Source organism: Scyliorhinus torazame, chromosome 1 (assembly GCF_047496885.1).
Source record: "Scyliorhinus torazame isolate Kashiwa2021f chromosome 1, sScyTor2.1, whole genome shotgun sequence".
NCBI classification, from domain to species: domain Eukaryota; kingdom Metazoa; phylum Chordata; class Chondrichthyes; order Carcharhiniformes; family Scyliorhinidae; genus Scyliorhinus; species Scyliorhinus torazame.
Genome location: NC_092707.1, coordinates 156,738,201 through 156,759,923, shown reverse-complemented (window position 1 = coordinate 156,759,923; position 21,723 = coordinate 156,738,201). Strand labels below are relative to the sequence as shown.

At 49.6% G+C, this 21,723-nt stretch overlaps 1 protein-coding gene across 3 annotated transcripts in view; it reads right to left on the bottom strand.

Moving 5' to 3' along the window:
* The window catches only part of LOC140415467 (arf-GAP with SH3 domain, ANK repeat and PH domain-containing protein 2-like), a 197,478-nt gene that overhangs the window by 83,395 nt on the left and 92,360 nt on the right, over positions 1-21,723 (bottom strand). For all 3 annotated transcript variants that reach the window (XM_072501057.1, XM_072501059.1, XM_072501058.1), the window contains 4 exons: positions 19,999-20,128; positions 14,324-14,409; positions 3,445-3,520; positions 94-180 (listed from right to left, as the gene is read on the bottom strand). In XM_072501057.1, the coding sequence (XP_072357158.1) occupies positions 94-180; positions 3,445-3,520; positions 14,324-14,409; positions 19,999-20,128 (379 nt within the window). The remainder of the gene's footprint in view (positions 1-93; positions 181-3,444; positions 3,521-14,323; positions 14,410-19,998; positions 20,129-21,723) is intronic.

Sequence of the window (21,723 nt, the reverse complement as noted above, 5' to 3'; positions counted from 1 at the left end):
CCTTTCTCCCTCCCACCCGGCATCCACTGTCAGGCCCTCCTTTGAGGCACCGTCCTGCTTGCAAAGAGGACACTTGGTGTTGTTGCTACCCACCTCCTTGTGATCCACTTGGAGAACCGATCTCAGGGAGTCCCTGATCTGGGTCAGCTGTTTCATCTCCTCATCCTGTGCTTGCTTCAGCTTCAGGCCGACAAGAAGAAAACTCTCGTTAAAGCAAGAAGAAATCTAACTAGCTGACAGAGGTCTCAGCCAGCATGCAACAAGTTTTAAAAATATATATATTTATTCAAATTTTTCAACAAATTTTCAACAAACCCCCCCCCCCTCCAACAAGAAGAAAAAAACAAGAACACAACAAGCAGAAATTATACATTGGATTTCCCCCATATACAATAATCCCCATATAACATTTAAAAACACAAATAGGGGGAAAAAAACACCTCCACCCAAATGCCACCCCAAAAGAAACCCCCCCTCCCTCCCTCCCCACCCCCCCCACCCCCCCCCCCCCCCTTTGGGCCGCTGCTGCTGCTGACCTCCTCCTAACGCTCCGCGAGATAGTCCAGGTACGGTTGCCACAGCCTGAAGAACCCCTGCACAGACCCTCGCAAGGCAAACTTTATCCTCTCCAGCTTGATGAACCCTGCCATGTCATTGATCCAAGCTTCCACACTAGGGGGCTTCACATCTTTCCAGAGTAGCAAAATCCTCCGCTGGGCTACCAGGGACGCAAAGGCCAGAATACCGGCCTCTTTCGCCTCCTGCACTCCCGGCTCGTCCGATACCCCAAATATTGCTAATCCCCAGCTCGGCTTGACCCGGGTGTTCACCACCTTGGACATAGTCCTCGCAAAACCCCTCCAAAACCCATCCAGTGACAGGCATGACCAGAACATATGGACGTGATTTGCCGGGCTCCCCGAGCACTTCCCACATCTGTCCTCCACCCCAAAGAACCTACTCAACCTCGCCCCTGTCATATGCGCTCTGTGAGTAACTTTGAACTGTATTAGGCTGAGCCTAGCGCAAGAAGAGGAAGAATTAACCCTACTCAGGGCATCAGCCCACAGACTCTCATCTATCTCCTCCCCGAGCTCCTCCTCCCACTTGCCCTTTAACTCCTCCACCGAGGCCTCCTCTTCCCTCAGCTCCTGGTAAATCGCCGAAACCTTGCCTTCGCCAACCCATACACCCAAAATCACCCTGTCCCGAATCCCACGTGCCGGAAGCAGCGGGAATTCCCTCACCTGCCGCTTCACAAACGCCCTCACTTGCATGTACCTGAAAGCATTTCCCGGGGGTAGCCCAAACTTCTCCTCCAGTGCCCCTAGGCTCGCAAACGTCCCATCGATGAACAGGTCCCCCATTCATCTAATCCCTGCCCGATGCCAGCTCCGAAACACCCCATCCACCCTTCCCGGGACAAACCGATGGTTCTCCCGAATCGGGGACCAAACCGAGGCCCCCACCTCGCCCCTGTGTCGCCTCCACTGCCCCCAGATCTTCAGCGTCGCCACCACCACCGGACTCATGGTGTACCTTGTCGGCGAGAGCGGCAGCGGTGCCGTCACCAGCGCCCTCAGGCTCGTGCCCACACAGGACGCCATCTCTAGCCTCTTCCACGCCGCCCCCTCTCCCTCCATTACCCACTTACGGATCATCGCCACATTGGCTGCCCAGTAATAGCCACATAAATTCGGCAGTGCCAGCACCCCCCTGTCCCTGCTACGCTCCAGAAACACTCTCTTCACCCTCGGGGTCTTATTCGCCCACACAAATCCCATGATGCTCCTGCTTACCCATTTGAAAAAGGCCTTGGGGATCAAAATGGGAAGGCACTGGAACACAAAGAGAAACCTCGGGAGGACCGTCATTTTGACCCTACCCGCTAGTGAGAGTGGCAGCATATCCCATCTTTTAAAATCCTCCTCCATCTGCTCCACAAACCACGTCAAAATGAGCTTGTGCAGGGCCCCCCAACTCCTAGCTACTTGGATCCCCAGGTACCGAAAGCTCCTTTCCGCCCTCTTCAGCAGTAGCTCATCTATCCCCCTTCCCTGATCCCCTGAATGCACCACAAAGAGCACGCAACAAGTTAACACATAGGCAGGTCAAAATGCATTGTTTGAAAGAAAAGATTCTGCTTTCTTCTCTCTTCTCCTGAAGGTTTATAGCTTTCTGACATCATCAACACAGTGAGCATAAATACTGCTCAGTCAGTAATTAGCCATTGGAAAGAAGGGGCCCACAACCAACCTCAACGCTTTACCTCATGGCTTCCAATTAATGACAATATCAGCATTTCTATAACACATTAAACATGATCCTCCCTAGGCACTTCCCAAACATAAATCAGGTAAAAATTGGCAAAAAGCCACATAAGCAGCTTTAGGTTAGATGATCAAACGCTTGGTCAAAGATGTATATTTTAAGGAAGACCTTCAAAGGAGGAGGAAAGGGTGATGGGGCAGGTAGAAGGAGGTTGATGGGAGAGAATTCCAGAGCTCGGGGCCGAGGCACAGCCAGCGGTGGTGGAATGATAAATGTCAAGATGTATAAGTGACCAGAATTGGGAGAGTGCAGAGATCTTGGGAGTGTTGTTGGGCTGCAGGAGTTTAAAGATGGGCAAGACCAGGAAGGAATCAAACATGGAAAAGAGAATTTTGGTAAGTAATACTTTGCTGTACTTTTAGAACATCTGAAAATACTAAAATACCATGAAGTGCAGGAACCATGGGCTGGATTATATGGGGTGCTGTTTACCCCGCCCACTTAACTAAAATGTCCGTTGGGAGCCCATCCACGAGAAAGCCAGCTGCCCCAAAGCTATTTGACGCTTGGTGAGGCGTAAATAGGTTTGAGGAGAGATTTTTGACCACCACCACCTCACACCCTCCCCATCCCCAATCGAATTGGCTAACAGCTCTGCAGTCCTTGGCAGCACCTCCCAATCGAATTGGGCAACAGCTCTGCAGTCCTTGGCAGCGTCAGGTTTGACTGGTGCCCACTGCTGGAACTACACACATGCCCCAAAGAAAAGGAGGTTATGGAAGCTGTATTGACGGGAAATCCAGGGTATCGAAGAGGCCTGGCTTACTCCAGCAGTGGGAGTGGTGAGATTGAGATGGGCGGTGGGTGCTTGGAGAGGATGGTGGGGGGTGGGGGGGGGGGGGGGTTAAAAGGGTTTATTACTTTGTCAGTGGTGTGGGAGGGGTGGGGTTTAACTCTCATGAGCACAGTGGGCATAGATCAGGTCCCAGACTCTCATTGCATCGAATAAAGAACAATTGTCAGACATCAAACTACCAGTAAAAGCTGTCAGGCTACTTGTTTGGCTTGGGTCTACCACTGGCATGGGCAAAATAGCACCAGGGCAAAATGAGGCACTTAAGTGGCCACTAATTGGCCACCATGGCCCCCGGGGAAATGGGTGACAATACTCACCGTGTGTACAATCACGGCCAATTTTTCTACAAAAGGGGTCAGGCTTTCAGCCGCCTTGAGACCATCCTGGAAAAAGCTTTAAAAAGAAAAGCGTTATAAAATATAAGTAAAGGCTTTGCATTGGCCCACACATGAGCTCATGATCCAAATTACTGAGCAGGCAGTAGGTCCCACATTTTTAGTACCCGGGGAAATGGGCATGGAAAGCAAAACACCCTGGGCTGGATTCTCCGCCCCGCCACATTTCTGCCTCGACCCGCCGGCGGGATTCTCCGTTACGCCGGCCGGTCAATGGGGTTTCCCATTGTGGGGCAGCCCCACGCCGTCAGGAAACACCCCGGGTGCTGGTAAAACAAGGTCCCTCATGAGCTGATGGATAATTTATCAGTTGGTACAAGATGCTTCCACACACAAGGCCCAACCCTATTCTGTGCTCAGGTCTCATGTTCAGCCGCCAAGTCTGTGCTCAGGATAGCTGGTCTCGGCTGGATTGTTGCACATTTTATGGCCGTGATTTAACTAAATGGGAACAAAATCCCATAGTGAGTGCATTTAGCCACGTGTTTCCGACACTCAGCGGCAAGAAACACAATGTTATAAACACTGAGGAGTTTACGGAACTCCTCAGTGTAGCAAGAGATCTGGAGTCATTTTAAAATGGCATCCTGATCTCTGGAGCCCCCAAAGCAATCGACAACCCCCCACCCAACGCACATTGGGAGGCTCGCAGCACCCCCAACACCTATGCAGGGAGCCCCCAGCCCAACCACCACCACGTAGTGCCAGGCTGGCAGCGCCAAAGGGCTTGCAGCTGGGGGCCCCACAATCCCATGGGCAACCCCCCAAATGCTGTTCCATCTGGTCCCCGTTTATGGAGAACAGTACTGAACAGCGCTCACGACATCTCTAAGGCGAAAGAGATAGATTCCACACCTTGAATACCGTGGAAATCTGCACATTAAAGTGAGACTAGCTGTCTTGCTTTAAAATGCAGATTTCATAAAAAGTGATCCCACCCAAATGAGCAGGATGTACATCACAACGTCATTGCAAGCAGGTAGATCTCGGGATCAAGGTCTCCCGGCTTCTAACGACCATGCTGCGCCACGGCGAGCTCTCTTTCGGGCGAAGCCTGGCCATAAAACCGCACCCTCAGAGCAATGCAGAGATTTTTTTTTTTGACAAACATTTTATTAAGGGATTTATGGTTTTATAACAACAAAAGATGCAAGTACAAATGTAAACATAATACAGTACGTAACACCCCCCCCCCCCCCAACCAATGACCATACCCCGCCAACATAGCTTATACACACAATTTCCAAGTTCCTCCATTTCCTCTCGCTGATCCTGCCTAAACTGAACTAAACTAACTCCCCCTACCCGCCTCATTCCCTAACCCCCCGCCCCCCCCTCCATTATTGTATCTGTTAACAGTTTAGTTTTCCCCGAAGAGGTCGATGAACGGCTGCCACCTCCAGCGAACCCCAACATTGATCCTCTCACGGCGAACTTAATTTTCTCAAGCCTGAGAAACCCAGTCATGTCACTAACCCATACCACCGATTCCGGGGGCTCGGAGTCCCTCCACGCTAATAAGATCCATCTCCAGGCTACCAAGGAGGCAAAGGCCAGAACATCAGCCTCTCTTGCCCCCTGGATCCCGGGTCTTCCAAAGATCGCCACCTTTGGACTCGGCGCCACGCTCACGTTTAGCACCGTGGACATGACAGAATCCCCTAAGCTTCGGACATGCCCAAAACATGTGGACATGAATTGCGGGCCCCCCTGCACACCTCACACACCTGTCTGCTAACCTGTTCATCCAGGCCACTGTCATGTGTGCCCGGTGAACCACCTTGAATTGTATCAGGCTGAGCCTGGCACATCAAGATAGTGTGTTGATTCTGCTCAGAGCATCCTGCCACAGACCTGTCTCTAGCTCCTTACTCAGCTCATCATCCCACCTGCACTTCACCTCCCTTATCTGGTTCCCTCCCACTCCATAAGTTCTTTATAAATTTCCGAGACCCTAACCTCCCCCACCCCAGTTTTAGAAACTACCTTATCCTGTATCCCCTGTGGCAGTAGAAGCGGAAAGGTCGAAACCTGCCTTCGCACAGATAGCAAAGCCCATTCCCACCCGGCAATTCAAACTCCTCCTCCAAATCCTCCAAACAAGAAAAGCTCCCATCGATAAACAGATCCCCCAGCCTCTCAATACCTGCTCTTTGCCACATCCGAAACTCCCCCATCAACCTCCATGGACAAACCGCTGATTACCACAAATTGGAGCCCACACCGACGCTCCCTCCACTCCCATATGCTTCTGCCGCTGTCCCCAAATTCTCAGAGCCGCCACCACCACTGGGCTTGTAGAGTACTGAGCCGGCGAGAACGGCAGAGGTGCCATTACCAGTGCTCCTAAACATGTACCCCTACATAATGCTGCCTCTACCCACTCCTATACCGACCCCTCCCCCACTACCCACTTCCTGATCATGGTTATATTTGCCGCCCAGTAGTAATCCCTAAAGCTCGACAGGGCCAACCCCCTCCCTCAAAGAACAAAGAACAAAGAAATGTACAGCACAGGAACAGGCCCTTCGGCTCTCCAAGCCCGTGCCGACCATGCTGCCCGACTAAACTACAATCTTCTACACTTCCTGGGTCCGTATCCTTCTATTCCCATCCTATTCATATATTTGTCAAGATGCCCCTTAAATGTCCCTATCGTCCCTGCTTCCACTACCTCCTCCGGTAGTGAGTTCCAGGTACCCACTACCCTCTGCGTAAAAAACTTGCCTCGTACATCTACTCTAAACCTTGCCCCTCTCACCTTAAACCTATGCCCTCTAGTAATTGACCCCTCTACCCTGGGGAAAAGCCTCTGACTATCCACTCTGTCTATGCCCCTCATAATTTTGTATACCTCTATCAGGTCTCCCCTCAACCTCCTTCGTTCCAGTGAGAACAAACCGAGTTTATTCAATCGCTCCTCATAGCTAATGCCCTCCATACCAGGCAACATTCTGGTAAATCTCTTCTGCACCCTCTCTAAAGCCTCCACATCCTTCTGGTAGTGTGGCGACCAGAATTGAACACTATACTCCAAGTGTGGCCTAACTAAGGTTCTATACAGCTGCAACATGACTTGCCAATTCTTATACTCAATGCCCCGGCCAATGAAGGCAAGCATGCCGTATGCCTTCTTGACTACCTTCTCCACCTGTGTTGCCCCTTTCAATGACCTGTGGACCTGTACTCCTAGATCTCTTCGACTTTCAATACTCTTGAGGGTTCTACCATTCACTGTATATTCCCTACCTGCATTAGACCTTCCAAAATGCATTACCTCACATTTGTCCGGATTAAACTCCATCTGCCATCTCTCCGCCCAAGTCTCCAGACAATCTAAATCCTGCTGTATCCTCCGACAGTCCTCATCGCTATCCGCAATTCCACCAACCTTTGTGTCGTCTGCAAACTTACTAATCAGACCAGTTACATTTTCCTCCAAATCATTTATATATACTACAAACAGCAAAGGTCCCAGCACTGATCCCTGTGGAACACCACTGGTCACAGCCCTCCAATTAGAAAAGCATCCCTCCATTGCTACTCTCTGCCTTCTATGGCCTAGCCAGTTCTGTATCCACCTTGCCAGCTCACCCCTGATCCCGTGTGACTTCACCTTTTGTACTAGTCTACCATGAGGGACCTTGTCAAAGGCCTTACTGAAGTCCATATAGACAACATCTACTGCCCTACCTGCATCAATCATCTTAGTGACCTCCTCGAAAAACTCTATCAAGTTAGTGAGACACGACCTCCCCTTCACAAAACCTTGCTGCCTCTCACTAATACGTCCATTTGCTTCCAAATGGGAGTAGATCCTGTCTCGAAGAATTCTCTCCAGTAATTTCCCTACCACTGAAGTAAGGCTCACCGGCCTGTAGTTCCCGGGATTATCCTTGCTACCCTTCTTAAACAGAGGAACAACATTGGCTATTCTCCAGTCCTCCGGGACATCCCCTGAAGACAGCGAGGATCCAAAGATTTCTGTCAAGGCCTCAGCAATTTCCTCTCCAGCCTCCTTCAGTATTCTGGGGTAGATCCCATCAGGCCCTGGGGACTTATCTACCTTAATATTTTTTAAGACACCCAACACCTCATCTTTTTGGATCACAATGTGACCCAGGCTATCTACACCCCCTTCTCCAGACTCAACGTCTACCAATTCCTTCTCTTTGGTGAATACTGATGCAAAGTATTCATTTAGTACCTCTCCCATTTCCTCTGGCTCCACACATAGATTCCCTTGCCTATCCTTCAGTGGGCCAACCCTTTCCCTGGCTACCCTCTTGCTTTTTATGTACGTGTAAAAAGCCTTGGGATTTTCCTTAACCCTATTTGCCAATGACTTTTCGTGACCCCTTCTAGCCCTCCTGACTCCTTGCTTAAGTTCCTTCCTACTTTCCTTATATTCCACGCAGGCTTCGTCTGTTCCCAGCCTTTTAGCCCTGACAAATGCCTCCTTTTTCTTTTTGACGAGGCCTACAATATCACTCGTCATCCAAGGTTCCTGAAAATTGCCGTATTTATCTTTCTTCCTCACAGGAACATGCCGGTCCTGTATTCCTTTCAACTGCCACTTGAAAGCCTCCCACATGTCAGATGTTGATTTGCCCTCAAACATCCGCCCCCAATCTATGTTCTTCAATTCCCGCCTAATATTGTTATAATTAGCCTTCCCCCAATTTAGCACATTCATCCTCGGACCACTCTTATCCTTGTCCACCAGTACTTTAAAACTTACTGAATTGTGGTCACTGTTACCGAAATGCTCCCCTACTGAAACATCTACCACCTGGCCGGGCTCATTCCCCAATACCAGGTCCAGTACCACCCCTTCCCTAGTTGGACTGTCTACATATTGTTTTAAGAAGCCCTCCTGGATGCTCCTTACAAACTCCGCCCCGTCTAAGCCCCTGGCACTAAGTGAGTCCCAGTCAATATTGGGGAAGTTGAAGTCTCCCATCACCACAACCCTGTTGTTTTTACTCTTTTCCAAAATCTGCCTACCTATCTGCTCCTCTATCTCCCGCTGGCTGTTGGGAGGCCTGTAGTATACCCCCAACATTGTGACTGCACCCTTCTTATTCCTGATCTCTACCCATATAGCCTCACTGCCCTCTGAGGTGTCCTCTCGCAGTACAGCTGTGATATTCTCCCGAACAAGTAGCGCAACTCCGCCTCCCCTTTTACATCCCCCTCTATCCCGCCGGAAACATCTAAATCCTGGAACGTTTAGCTGCCAATCCTGCCCTTCCCTCAACCAGGTCTCTGTAATGGCAACAACATCATAGTTCCAAGTACTAATCCAAGCTCTAAGTTCATCTGCCTTACCCGTAATGCTCCTTGCATTAAAACATATGCACTTCAGGCCACCAGACCCGCTGTGTTCAGCAGCTTCTCCCCGTCTGCTCTGCCTCAGAGCCACACTGTCCCTATTCCCTAGTTCTCCCTCAATGCTCTCACCTTCTGACCTATTGCTCCCGTGCCCACCCCCCTGCCATACTAGTTTAAACCCTCCCGTGTGACACTAGCAAACCTCGCGGCCAGGATATTTATGCCTCTCCGGTTTAGATGCAACCCGTCCTTCTTATACAGGTCACACCTGCCCCGGAAGAGCTCCCAGTGGTCCAGATAATGGAAACCCTCCCTCCTACACCAGCTGTTTAGCCACGTGTTTATCTGCTCTATCTTCCTATTTCTAGCCTCACTGGCACGTGGCACAGGGAGTAATCCCGAGATTACAACCCTCGAGGTCCTGTCTTTTAACTTTCTGCCTAGCTCCCTGAACTCCTGCTGCAGGACCTCATGCCCCTTCCTGCCTATGTCGTTAGTACCAATATGTACAACGACCTCTGCCTGTTTGCCCTCCCCCTTCAGGATTCCCTCTACCTGTTCGGAGACATCCTGGACCCTGGCACCAGGGAGGCAACATACCATCCTGGAGTCTCTTTCACGTCCACAGAAGCGCCTTTCTGTGCCCCTGACTATAGAGTCCCCTTTTACTATTACTCTTCTGCGCTTTGACCCTCCCTTCTGAACATCAGAGCCAGCCGTGGTGCCACTGCTCTGGCTGCTGCTGTTTTCCCCTGATAGGCTATCCCCCCCGACAGTATCCAAAGGGGTATATCTGTTCGAGAGGGGGACAACCACAGGGGATTCCTGCACTGACTGCCTGCCCTTTCTGGTGGTCACCCATTTCTCTGCCTGCACCTTGGGTGTGACCACATTTACATAACTGCGATCTATGACGCTTTCCGCCACCTGCATGCTCCTAAGTGCATCCAATTGCTGCTCCAACCGAACCATGCGGTCTGTGAGGAGCTCCAGTTGGGTGCACTTTCTGCAGATGAAGCCATCCGGGACGCTGGAAGCCTCCCGGACCTGCCACATCTCACAGTCAGAGCACAGCACCCCTCTGACATTGCGTCAATTAATTAAAATTAAAATTTGTCTTTTTAAAAAAATATATTTTTATAAAAATTTCAAAGTTACTGTCAACTATCTGTTTCCTAGCACTAGATTTCTAATAGAAATGCGATAGCTAACTATAATACTCTCCGATCTCTGGCTTAGATATCCCTCTAAATTATAATTAAGTTATTATGTTTAATTAGTTACCAAATACTCAAATTTTTTTTAAATTTAGGGTAGAATCCCAACCAGCCACTCTGGCCACAGCTTTTCTGTGATGTCACTTCAGTTTCCCCCCGACACACACAATTTGAAAAAAGGTATAAAAGTAAAAATAAGTAAAAATCACTTACTTACCTTCTTACCTTCTGAGTGTCTTAAATGTTCTCAGGTTCTCTCGCCTCGCTCCCCCACCCCACCACCACCACCACCTCGGCTCGGCTCCAGCAGCGCTTTCCTTACTCGTGGGGTTTTACCCGCCCACACAAACCCAGAGATCACTGCATCAACCCGCTTACAATAAGTCTTTGGTATAAAAATAGGGAGACACAGGAAAACAAACAAAAATCTCGGGAGAACCGTCATCTTTACGGTCTGTACCCTCCCTGCCAGTGACAACGGGAGCATATCCCACCTCCGAAGGTCCTCCTTCATTTGCTCATCTAACCGGGCCAGATTTAATTTATGCAACTGCTCCCATCCCCGTGCCACCTGAATTCCCAAGTATCGAAAACTCCCTCCCAAGTTTAACTCGGAAATGGGAGTACTTTAAAAACGGCACCCCGATCACAGATTCCCAGCACTCTTTATTTATCTTTTTTGCCACACAGTGCGAAGCACATAGGTACAGTATTATCAACATGCCAGAAAATACATACATAAAAAGGTTTCAAACAAGTCTTCAAGTCACTATATTTTCATAATTCACAACAAAGTCAGGCAAAGCATTCCAAGTATCAGCAAGTCAGTGTGAAAACAAATTACCAATATCAAGACGTGAAGCAAATTTCTGTAGTTTTTACTGACGACCACGCAAAATACTATAATTGCAAGGAAAGAACTTTTCAGGCTTAGAGATAGTGAGGCATGTATCAATTTATAAACTTCAACTAAATCAAAAATCAATCTTCTCTTCTCTAAAGATTGTAATCCAAGAATTCTTAAGTGCTCCTCATAAGGTATTCCCCTCATTTTCCTTTGCATTCTCTCTATAAACTGTATATCTCTCTGATTCCATATTGTGGATGCTAACTCCATATGCGGGCGTACCAGTTTCTTACAGGCCATATGATCATAAGATATAGGAGCAGAATTGGGCCATTTGGCCCATCGAGTCAGCTCCGCCATTCAATCATGGCTGATTTGTTTCTCATCCCCATTCTCCTGCCTTCGCCCCGAAACCCCTGATCCCCTTATTAATCAAGAACCTACCTCTTAACGACACTCAGTGACTTGGCCTCCACAGCCTTCTGTGGCAATGTGTTCCACAGATTCACCACCCCCTGGCTGCAGAAATTCCTCCTCATCTCAGATTAAAAGGATCATCCCTTCAGTCTGAGGCTGTGTCCTCGGGTTCTAGTTTTTCCTATGAGTGGAAACATCCTCTCCACATCCATTCTATCTAAGCCTCGCAGTTTCCTCTAAGTTTTAAGGAGATTCCCCCCTCATCCTTCTAAACTCCAACGAGTACAGACCCAGAGACCTAGACCACACCTCATACAACAAACGCTTAATTCCCAGGATAATTCTTGTAAACCTTCTCTGGACCCCCAGAGTTTAAGATAAACATCAACATCCCAACTCAAAAAGGATGCATATAGCGCCCATAAAACGCTACATGATTCGTAAACTTCAAATTACTTGTAAGTCACACCCAAAAGCTATTCAATGGTTGAAATTGTTAAAGGCTGGCCATCGATACCATACTGTGAATTTGGATTATTGGAACATACAGGGCAGAAAGAGGCCATACGGCCCATCGAGTCTGCACCGACCCACTTAAGCCCTTACTTCCACCCTATCCCCGGAAACCAAGAACCCTTCCTAACCTTTTTTTCTGGCCACTAAGGGCAATTTATTACGTCCAATCCACCTAACCTGCACATCTTTGGACTGTGGGAGGAAACCGGAGCACCCGGAGGAAACCCAAGCAGACACGGGGAGAATGTGCAGACTCCGCACAGACAGTGACCCAGCAGGGAATCGAACCTGGGACCCTGGCGCTCTGAAGCCATAGTTCTAATCACTTGTGCTACGGTGCTGCCCTATTGTGGCCAAAATGGAAAACTGAACACTTTGCCACATTAAAGGGACGTTGCCACTCCTTGGACCACTGCACCATAGTAGAGAGTTCACTCTGGAGGTGTGCCATTGAGAGCCCTGGATTATTTTTCTTAACTTCCAAATAAATTTAAATGTCATCCATATATTTCAAAACTGTACTATGTTGAATCAGGCCATTAGTGGCATCAACGCAAGCCACAAAGTGTTGTTAAATCAGGCGAGAAAAGGCAGCTGTGAAGGTGGCGAATTCCACACAGCTTTTCTCACCTGATTCAATGGCACCCGATCACTATCTTTGTTGGAGAGAACATATGTACAGAGTGTGGGACTGCCCATCATTGTGGCGTTGCTTGTTAAAACTCAGTCTGGAGGAGAAGGTACTCTGGGGAAAGGAAAACAATCAGCCAACAGCTTTAGCCCAGGGGAGAACATAAACAGAAAAGATTAAAAAAGCAGATTGTAGTGGAATATTTTCCACAGAGGCCTCACTACAATGAAAACTCCTTCCACTGAGAGTCTACCGCTATTGGTTACAGCCAAACCATTACAGCACAAAGTTCACTGGAAATTTACACTGCACTCGTTTTAAAGAAAAAACCTACACAAGCTGAACCAGCGACTTCAAACCAAACAAAATACTGAGAGCACGATTTATCGGCCTCGCCATGCCTGACTCAGGACGCGACGAGGCTGGTGTATCTCACACAAAATTTACCAGCCTCATCACGCCTCCGCGAGGCGTCACGGTCTGGATGGCGTCCATTGAGGTCGGGACCCAGACTTGCATATTCAAGTGAGTAGTTAGCCTCACTTGAATAGATCTACGCCAGATTTACCCAGCGCCCGGGTCAAAAGGCCTCGGAGCCCCGAGCGGGCACCATTTAGCACAGTATCCACAAACGTGGACCAGGTATACCGACATTTGGGGAGGTCTCCCAGGCGAACGGGGGCCCCTGAATGGTCGGGCTCTGTTCAGGGTGGTATCCTGGCACTCCGATGCCACCTGGGCACCTTGACACTGCCAGCCTGACAGTGCCAACCGGCACACTGGCAATGCCACCTGAGTGACACCCTATCAGTACCAGAGTGCCCAGGTGACACTGTCAGGCTGTCAGGGACACTGCCAGGGTGCCAGGCTGGTAATGACCGGGTGGCATCATGCCCATGCCGGGGATGGACCCGGGGGTGCCCTGCCCTTATGAGTTTGGGGCTCGATGCGGGGCGTTCCTCGCCGAGGCTCAGAGATGAAGCAGAATCCCGTTCAATAGCGGGGTCATTCTCAGCACTGCCGCAGCAGAAACGCTGGGCTAAACGCACTCGACACGGGACTCTGTTTCATTTCCACTAAATCGTGCCATTAAATCGCATTTGAAATAGAAATCAGCAGGTCAGGCAGCATCTGTGGAACAAAAGGCAGGGTTAATGTTTGAGATAGTACAGAAGGTTCATTGATATGGAACAGTAATCCGAACTGTTTAAATAATCCTCCATTACAGCTCAAACATTGATTTGAATCTCAACTCACAGATTATATTCAAGAATGTCTGAGGCATTGCAGGTCTTTATGGGGGGTGGGGTGAGTCCAATATAAGAGGTCATAAATTAGAAATTAAAACTAAATGGTTCAGAGAAGGTGTCAGGAAGCACTTCTTCAATGTAAAGCAGAAATCTGGGGGCTCTCACTCCAGAAAACTTTTTAAGCTAGGAGTCAATTGATATTTCCACGGCTGTTTTGGAAAGATGTTTTTTGTTAAGGTGATTAAATGGCCAGAAAGCCAACGTGGGTGAATGAGGTTCAGGGGCTGGTTTAGCACAGGGCTAAATTGCTCGCTTTTAAAGCAGACCAAGGCAGGCCAGCAGCACGGTTCAATTCCCGTACCAGCCTCCCCGAACAGGCGCCGGAATGTGGCCTTTTCGCAGTAACTTCATTTGAAGCCTACTTGTGACAATAAGCGATTTTCATTTCATTTCAAGATACTGATCACCCTGATCCAATTGAATGATGGAACAAACTGGAGGGGCTGAAGAACCTACTCCAGTTCCCATGCTCCTGGATTGGTGATGGCAACTTTCATATACAAGTAGGGGTCAGATGAAAATAACTTACTTTTGTTGAGCGTGGAAGTACTTGATAAGGCTCTGGAGGAGGTCAGGGCCCTCTCGAATCTTTATCTCATTCACCTTTAGAAGGTACTGCAAAACAACCAAAGTGCAACCAGTTCACATTGAGAAACCTTTACCTCCCAACCTTCACACTTCCCTAATTAAAACATGAATGAGGGATTCTGTCGAAGTCCCAGGCAGACAGCATGAAGCCATCACCAAGAGGGAAGGGTGTGAGTGACATGGTTGCAAGAGTAGCGAGCAGATCGGAGGCAATTTGCTCCTTGATACAACAAAGAACAAAGAACAAAGAAATGTACAGCACAGGAACAGGCCCTTCGGCCCTCCAAGCCCGTGCCGACCATGCTGCCCGACTAACTGATGTTACAAGGTAGAGAGAAAAAAAAGGAACTTGCAGTTGCTAAAACTTTCTAATGTCTCGGAGTAAAAGCTCTAAGTCCTTCACATTCATTACGGCACAGGGCTGATTTGTAGGGAAACAGAGCAGTCATTTTGTGCTCAGAAATATACTAAGAAAGACAGACATGTATTTATACAATAAGAACTAGGAGCAGGAGTAGGCCATCTGGCCCCTCGAGCCTGCTCCGCCATTCAATGAGATCATGGCTGATCTTGTGTGGACTCAGCTCCACTTTCCGGCCCGAACACCATAACCCTTAATCCCTTTATTCTTCAAAAAACTATCTATCTTTATCCTAAAAACACTTAATGAAGGAGCCTCAAATGCTTCACTGGGCAAGGAATTCCATAGATTCACAACCCTTTGGGTGAAGAAGTTCCTCCTAAACTCAGTCCTAAATCTACTCCCCTTATTTTGAGGCTATGCCCCCTAGTTCTGCTTTCATCTGCCAGTGGAAACAACCTGCCCGCATCTATCCTATCTATTCCCTTCATAATTTTATATGTTTCTATAAGATCCCCCCTCATCCTTCTAAATTCCAACGAGTACAGTCCCAGTCTACTCAACCTCTCCTCGTAATCCAACCCCTTCAGCTCTGGGATTAACCTAGTGAATCTCCTCTGCACACCCTCCAGCACCAGTACGTCCTTTCTCAGGTAAGGAGACCAAAACTGAACACAATACTCCAGGTGTGGCCTCACTAACACCTTATACAATTGCAGCCTAACCTCCCTAGTCTTAAACTCCATCCCTCTAGCAATGAAGGACAAAATTCCATTTGCCTTCTTAATCACCTGTTGCACCTGTAAACCAACTTTTTGAGACTCATGCACTAGCACAGCCAGGTCTCTCTGCACAGCAGCATGTTTTAATATTTTATCATTTAAATAATAATCCCTTTTGCTGTTATTCCTACCAAAATGTATTCCATCTGCCAGACCCTAGCCCATTCACTTAGCCTATCCAAATCCCTCTGCAGACTTCAAGTATCCTCTGCACCTTTTGCTTTACCACTCATCTTAGTGTCAAATATATATCTTTCAAAACCCAAGTGTGTCTCAAAGCACCTTACAGCCAATTAAGTACTTGGTGAAGCATGGTCACTGTTGTAATGTAGAAAAAGTCAAGTAGATGAATTTATTTTTTTAAAATAAATTTAGAGTACCCAATTATTATTTTTTCCAATTAAGGGGCAATTTAGCATGGCCAATGCACCTAACCTGCACATCTTTGGGTTGTGGGGGTGAAACCCACGCAGAACTGAGAGAATGTGCATACTCCACACGGACAGTAACGTGGGGCCGGGATCGAACCTGGGTCCTCAGCGCTGTAGGGAGCAGTGCTAACCACTGCACCACCGTGCCACCCCAAATAGATGAATTTCTAATGACTTTAAATCAAGGACATAAGGAAAGCATAAGCTGTTCTTCAAGAAGTACCAGGCAACCATCACGAAAGGAAAGAGAAGGATATACTGATTGGAATGGGTGGAAGTGAAGTGGGAGGGGGCATTAAGTGGAGTATAAACTGTATACACCAGTGGTGGCCTTTTTTATTGCTGCAAACTCAATGGGCTGAATTTAATGTAGACGACATGGGTCTTTCCCCTAGGCCAGAGAGACGGCAAGTATTGCCTCTTTTCGGGAAGGTCCACTGCAACTTCATTGGGAGGCGGTGAGCATTCCCCAGGATCAAGGACCATGGGGGTAGATGCCTCGCCTGCTGAGAGCTGCCAGTCAATCAGAGGCCGGCAGGTGTTTGTTGGAAGGTAGCGCTGCCTGGAGGCGGTGACGACTGACAGTAATGCACCCCACATGAGGCCCAGGACTGCCGAGGGATCCAGGCCACAGGTTAGCGATGGGAGAGTGGGAATCCGTAGCAAAGGTGAGATGGGGTGGATCTCCCTGCCCAATGTCAGATCCCTCAGTCAGGCACTGAGTACCTTTAAACAAGAGATACTGCCCCCCCACCCCCGCCATAAGCCCGCAAGCAACCCCAACATGGTTTGCCTTTAGGATTTACCGACCAACCTGCTGCGTGTTTTTCGGCAGCGGAGGTGGCCGGCCAGTGGGATTTACCGAACCCGCCGTTGTCAATGGGAATTCCCGGTGACTGCACCTCTCTTCGCCACCATGCGCCAGCGTAGGACCGGAATATCCCACCAGCATGACTAGCCAGTGGATCGCGCCCTATTTGAACCCAGTCAGGTACAAATATGGTAGACTTTGCAAATGCAGCATTTCCTGGCGGGATACATATAAGCACCCAGCTTTGATATAAATTTGCCAATTGGAGGCAAGATCTAAGGGCTGCTTCGCCGCCGGCAAATCTTGCGAGAGGCCATGACTCTCGTTAAATCACGCGAGGCATCATGAACTGAATCCCGCCCATTGTGGGGAGGATCCAGTTTTGCATTTTAAGTGTGCAGTTACGCTCACTTAAATATGTTTGCACCAGAGTTATCCGAGCTCGGGGCCTAACGGCCTCGCCTCAGGAACTCAGAGGGGGCGCCGTTTTAGCACTGGTTTCCACAAAAATGCACCCGGTGTATCGGCACTTGGGCCAAGCGAGCGAGGGCCCAGGTGGTCGAGTTCTGGGCAATGTGGTACCCTGGCACTCCTGATGCCACCTAGGCACTGTGGCACTGCCAGCCTTACACCCTGGCAGTGCTAAGCAGGCACCCTGGCAATGTCACCTGACTGCCATCCTGGATGCCAGACTAGCAGTGCCAAGGTGCACGGGTGGCATCTTGTTCATGCCAGGGATTGGGCCCGGGCGTGCCCTGCTCTTATGCGGTGGGGTTCAGGGGGCTCTAGGACCCCTAGGTGGTTAGCACTGCTGTCTCACAGCGCCAGGCACCTGGGTTCAATTCTGACCTCGGTTAACTGTCTGTGTGGAGTTTGCATACTCTCCCTGTGTCTGCGTGGGTTTCCTCCGGGTGCCTCCGGTTTTCTCCCACAGTCCAAAGGTTAGGTGGATTGACCATACTAAATTGCCTCTTAGGTTCCAAAGGTTAGGTGGTGCTACAGGGTTTGCGAGGGAGTGGCCTAGGTAGGGTACAGACTCAATGGGCCAAATGGACTCTTTCTACACTGTAGGAATTCTATGATTCTAATTGATAAGTTGGGATGGTCTGGAGGCCATGGTGGGAGGTCCAGAGATCGGGGTGCCATTTTTCTCATTCTGCACTGGTGAACTGAGCTCATTAGTACAGGAAATGAGCGTAAGTGTGGTGTCGGAGGGGCATTCCTCGCCGTGGACCAAAAATGGAGCAGAGTCCCATTTGATAGCAGGGTCGTTCTCAGCACTGCAAGCGCCACTGAACGCATCCTAAACGGCACTCTGTTTCATTTCCATTATAGCGTGCCCTAGGACTATAAAGTAAATAACGTGCACTGGATTGGTGTGAGCATGACTCAATGGTAGTGCCCTCATTCGGACAGAAGGCTGTGTATTCATATCTGGAAACTTGAGCAACCTTTAAACAAGAGATACTGCCCCCCCACCCCCGCCATAAGCCCGCAAGCAACCCCAACATGGTTTGCCTTTAGGATTTACCGACCAACCTGCTGCGTGTTTTTCGGCAGCGGAGGTGGCCGGCCAGTGGGATTTACCGAACCCACCGTTGTCAATGGGAATTCCCGGTGACTGCACCTCTCTTCGCCACCATGCGCCAGCGTAGGACCGGAATATCCCACCAGCATGAATAGCCAGTGGATCGCGCCCTATTTGAACCCAGTCAGGTACAAATATGGTAGACTTTGCAAATGCAGCATTTCCTGGCGGGATACATATAAGCACCCAGCTTTGATATAAATTTGCCAATTGGAGGCAAGATCTAAGGGCTGCTTCGCCGCCGGCAAATCTTGCGAGAGGCCATGACTCTCGTTAAATCACGCGAGGCATCATGAACTGAATCCCGCCCATTGTGGGGAGGATCCAGTTTTGCATTTTAAGTGTGCAGTTACGCTCACTTAAATATGTTTGCACCAGAGTTATCCGAGCCTGGGGCCTAACGGCCTCGCCTCAGGAACTCAGAGGGGGCGCCGTTTTAGCACTGGTTTCCACAAAAATGCACCCGGTGTATCGGCACTTGGGCCAAGCGAGCGAGGGCCCAGGTGGTCGAGTTCTGGGCAATGTGGTACCCTGGCACTCCTGATGCCACCTAGGCACTGTGGCACTGCCAGCCTTACACCCTGGCAGTGCTAAGCAGGCACCCTGGCAATGTCACCTGACTGCCATCCTGGATGCCAGACTAGCAGTGCCAAGGTGCACGGGTGGCATCTTGTTCATGCCAGGGATTGGGCCCGGGCGTGCCCTGCTCTTATGCGGTGGGGGTTCAGGGGGCTCTAGGACCCCTAGGTGGTTAGCACTGCTGTCTCACAGCGCCAGGCACCTGGGTTCAATTCTGACCTCGGTTAACTGTCTGTGTGGAGTTTGCATACTCTCCCTGTGTCTGCGTGGGTTTCCTCCGGGTGCCTCCGGTTTTCTCCCACAGTCCAAAGGTTAGGTGGATTGGCCATACTAAATTGCCTCTTAGGTTCCAAAGGTTAGGTGGTGTTACAGGGTTTGCGAGGGAGTGGCCTAGGTAGGGTACAGACTCAATGGGCCAAATGGACTCTTTCTACACTGTAGGAATTCTATGATTCTAATTGATAAGTTGGGATGGTCCGGAGGCCATGGTGGGAGGTCCAGAGATCGGGGTGCCATTTTTCTCATTCTGCACTGGTGAACTGAGCTCATTAGTACAGGAAATGAGCGTAAGTGTGGTGTCGGAGGGGCATTCCTCGCCGTGGACCAAAAATGGAGCAGAGTCCCATTTGATAGCAGGGTCGTTCTCAGCACTGCAAGCGCCACTGAACGCATCCTAAACGGCACTCTGTTTCATTTCCATTATAGCGTGCCCTAGGACTATAAAGTAAATAACGTGCACTGGATTGGTGTGAGCATGACTCAATGGTAGTGCCCTCATTCGGACAGAAGGCTGTGTATTCATATCTGGAAACTTGAGCACATAATCCAGGCCAACTGCCCTAATGCTGCATTGAGGGAGTGCTGCACTGTCAGAGGTACTATTTTTCATTAAGCTGAAGCTCTGTCTGTCCTCTCAGATGAACATAAGGTGGCTCTAAATCAAAATGACTTCATGAGCTATGAAGCATTTTGGGAAGGCCAGAGGTTAAGAAAAACACCTTTCTATCCAGCATTGCAGATAGATTTTAAAAACCTTTAAAAACAAACATCGCGTCACAACTCACCTCACACATTTGGAGCTGGAACATCTTTCGCTCTTTCTCCAGATCATCCGCGATTTCTGCGGGACTGATTTCCAAACGATTCAATCCAAATTGCTTGGCACGATCTTTCTTCTCCTTTTCAATCTTATTGCTAAAAAGCAAAGATATTCGAAACAGAAAAAAGACGCTCAGCTATCTGCACCCACAGTTTAAAAAAAATAAAAAAATTTGAGTACCCAATTCTTTTTTTCCAATTAAGGGGCAATTTAGCATGGACAATTCACCTACCCTGCACATCTTTGGGTTGTGGGGGCGAAACCCACGCACACACGGGGAGAATGTGCAAACACCACACGGACAGTGACCCAGAGCCGGAAACGAACCTGGGACCTCAGCGCCGTGAGACAGCAGTGCTAACCACTGCGCCACCATGCTGCTCTGCACCCACAGTTACTCAGACACACACACAGTGGCTGGTGTTGACTGTTCCAAGTGTACAGTCATCACAGCACGAACAAGTCTTTCCCCAATGATTTTGAGGTGCTTTTCCTTAGTGTGGTAAACACCACTAGTAACACATTGCATGTATTAGGGTACTGATACTGTATTACAGGTACAACAGTAAATCCCAGCCTGCTGGCTCCTCCCAGCAGGGCCTCCTGCGCTGCTCCCATTCTGGTTCCCGCTGCAGGAGGCACAACATCTTGTGCAATAAAGCCTCGATTGTTTCACCATTCTCGTCTCGTGGTAATTGACGGTACATCAATTTATTGCACAAGATTTTAAAAGATGAACATCTTAATCAAGTCTGATCGCCTGGAGATGAGCCCTCACGCAGCCAACGCCTCATCCACCTTCGACCACTGGCTAGCCTGCTTCGAAGGCTACCTCAGAGCAGCCACTGAAGAACTCTCGGACCCACAGAAGCTCCAAGTCCTTTACTCACGGGTGAGCCCTGAAATATTTTCCCTCATCCGGGATGCGCCCACCTACACAGAAGTGATGACACTACTAAAGGGACATTACATTAAGTCGGTGAATCAAGTGTACACCAGGCACCTCCTGGCCGCGAGACGGAGATTCTGGACGATTTCTTGCGGGCCCTACAGATTCTCGGTAGGAACTGTGCCTGCCAGGCAGTTTCGGCAGTCCAATACACCAAACTATTAAACAGAGACGTTTATGTCACGGGCATGAAGTCTACGTACGTTCGCCAGCGACTATTGGAAGGGGGCACGCTCGATCTTGTGGAGACTAGACAGCTTGTTAGTTCACTAGAAGTGGCCTCCCGTAATCTCGAAGCCTACACCTCCGACCGCGCGGCACCCCGTGGGCATCGTGGGCTCCACCAGCTGCTGACTCGAGCTCACCGCAAGCCTGCGCCGCGCGGCAGCCAGCCAACCCCGGGGAGCCCAAGTGTTATTTTTGTGGCCAGAGCAAACATCCCAGGCAGCGCTGCCCGGCGCGGGGCACGACCAGTAACGGGAGCGGGAAGAAGGGCCACTTTGTTTCCGTTTGCCAGGCCCGGTCGGTCGCCGCTGTTTCCAGGCCCGGCATTACTACACCCCACATGTGTGATCCAGGGGCGCCGCCATCTTCTCCACCACAGTCCATGTGCGGCCCGTGGGTGCCGCCATCTTTGATGCCACCCGCCATGAGCGCCCCATGGGCGCCGCCATCTTCGGCGCCATTTTGTACCACGCCTCAGGACCCCTGCTCGTCTGGCCATTCGTTGATACCTCCGCC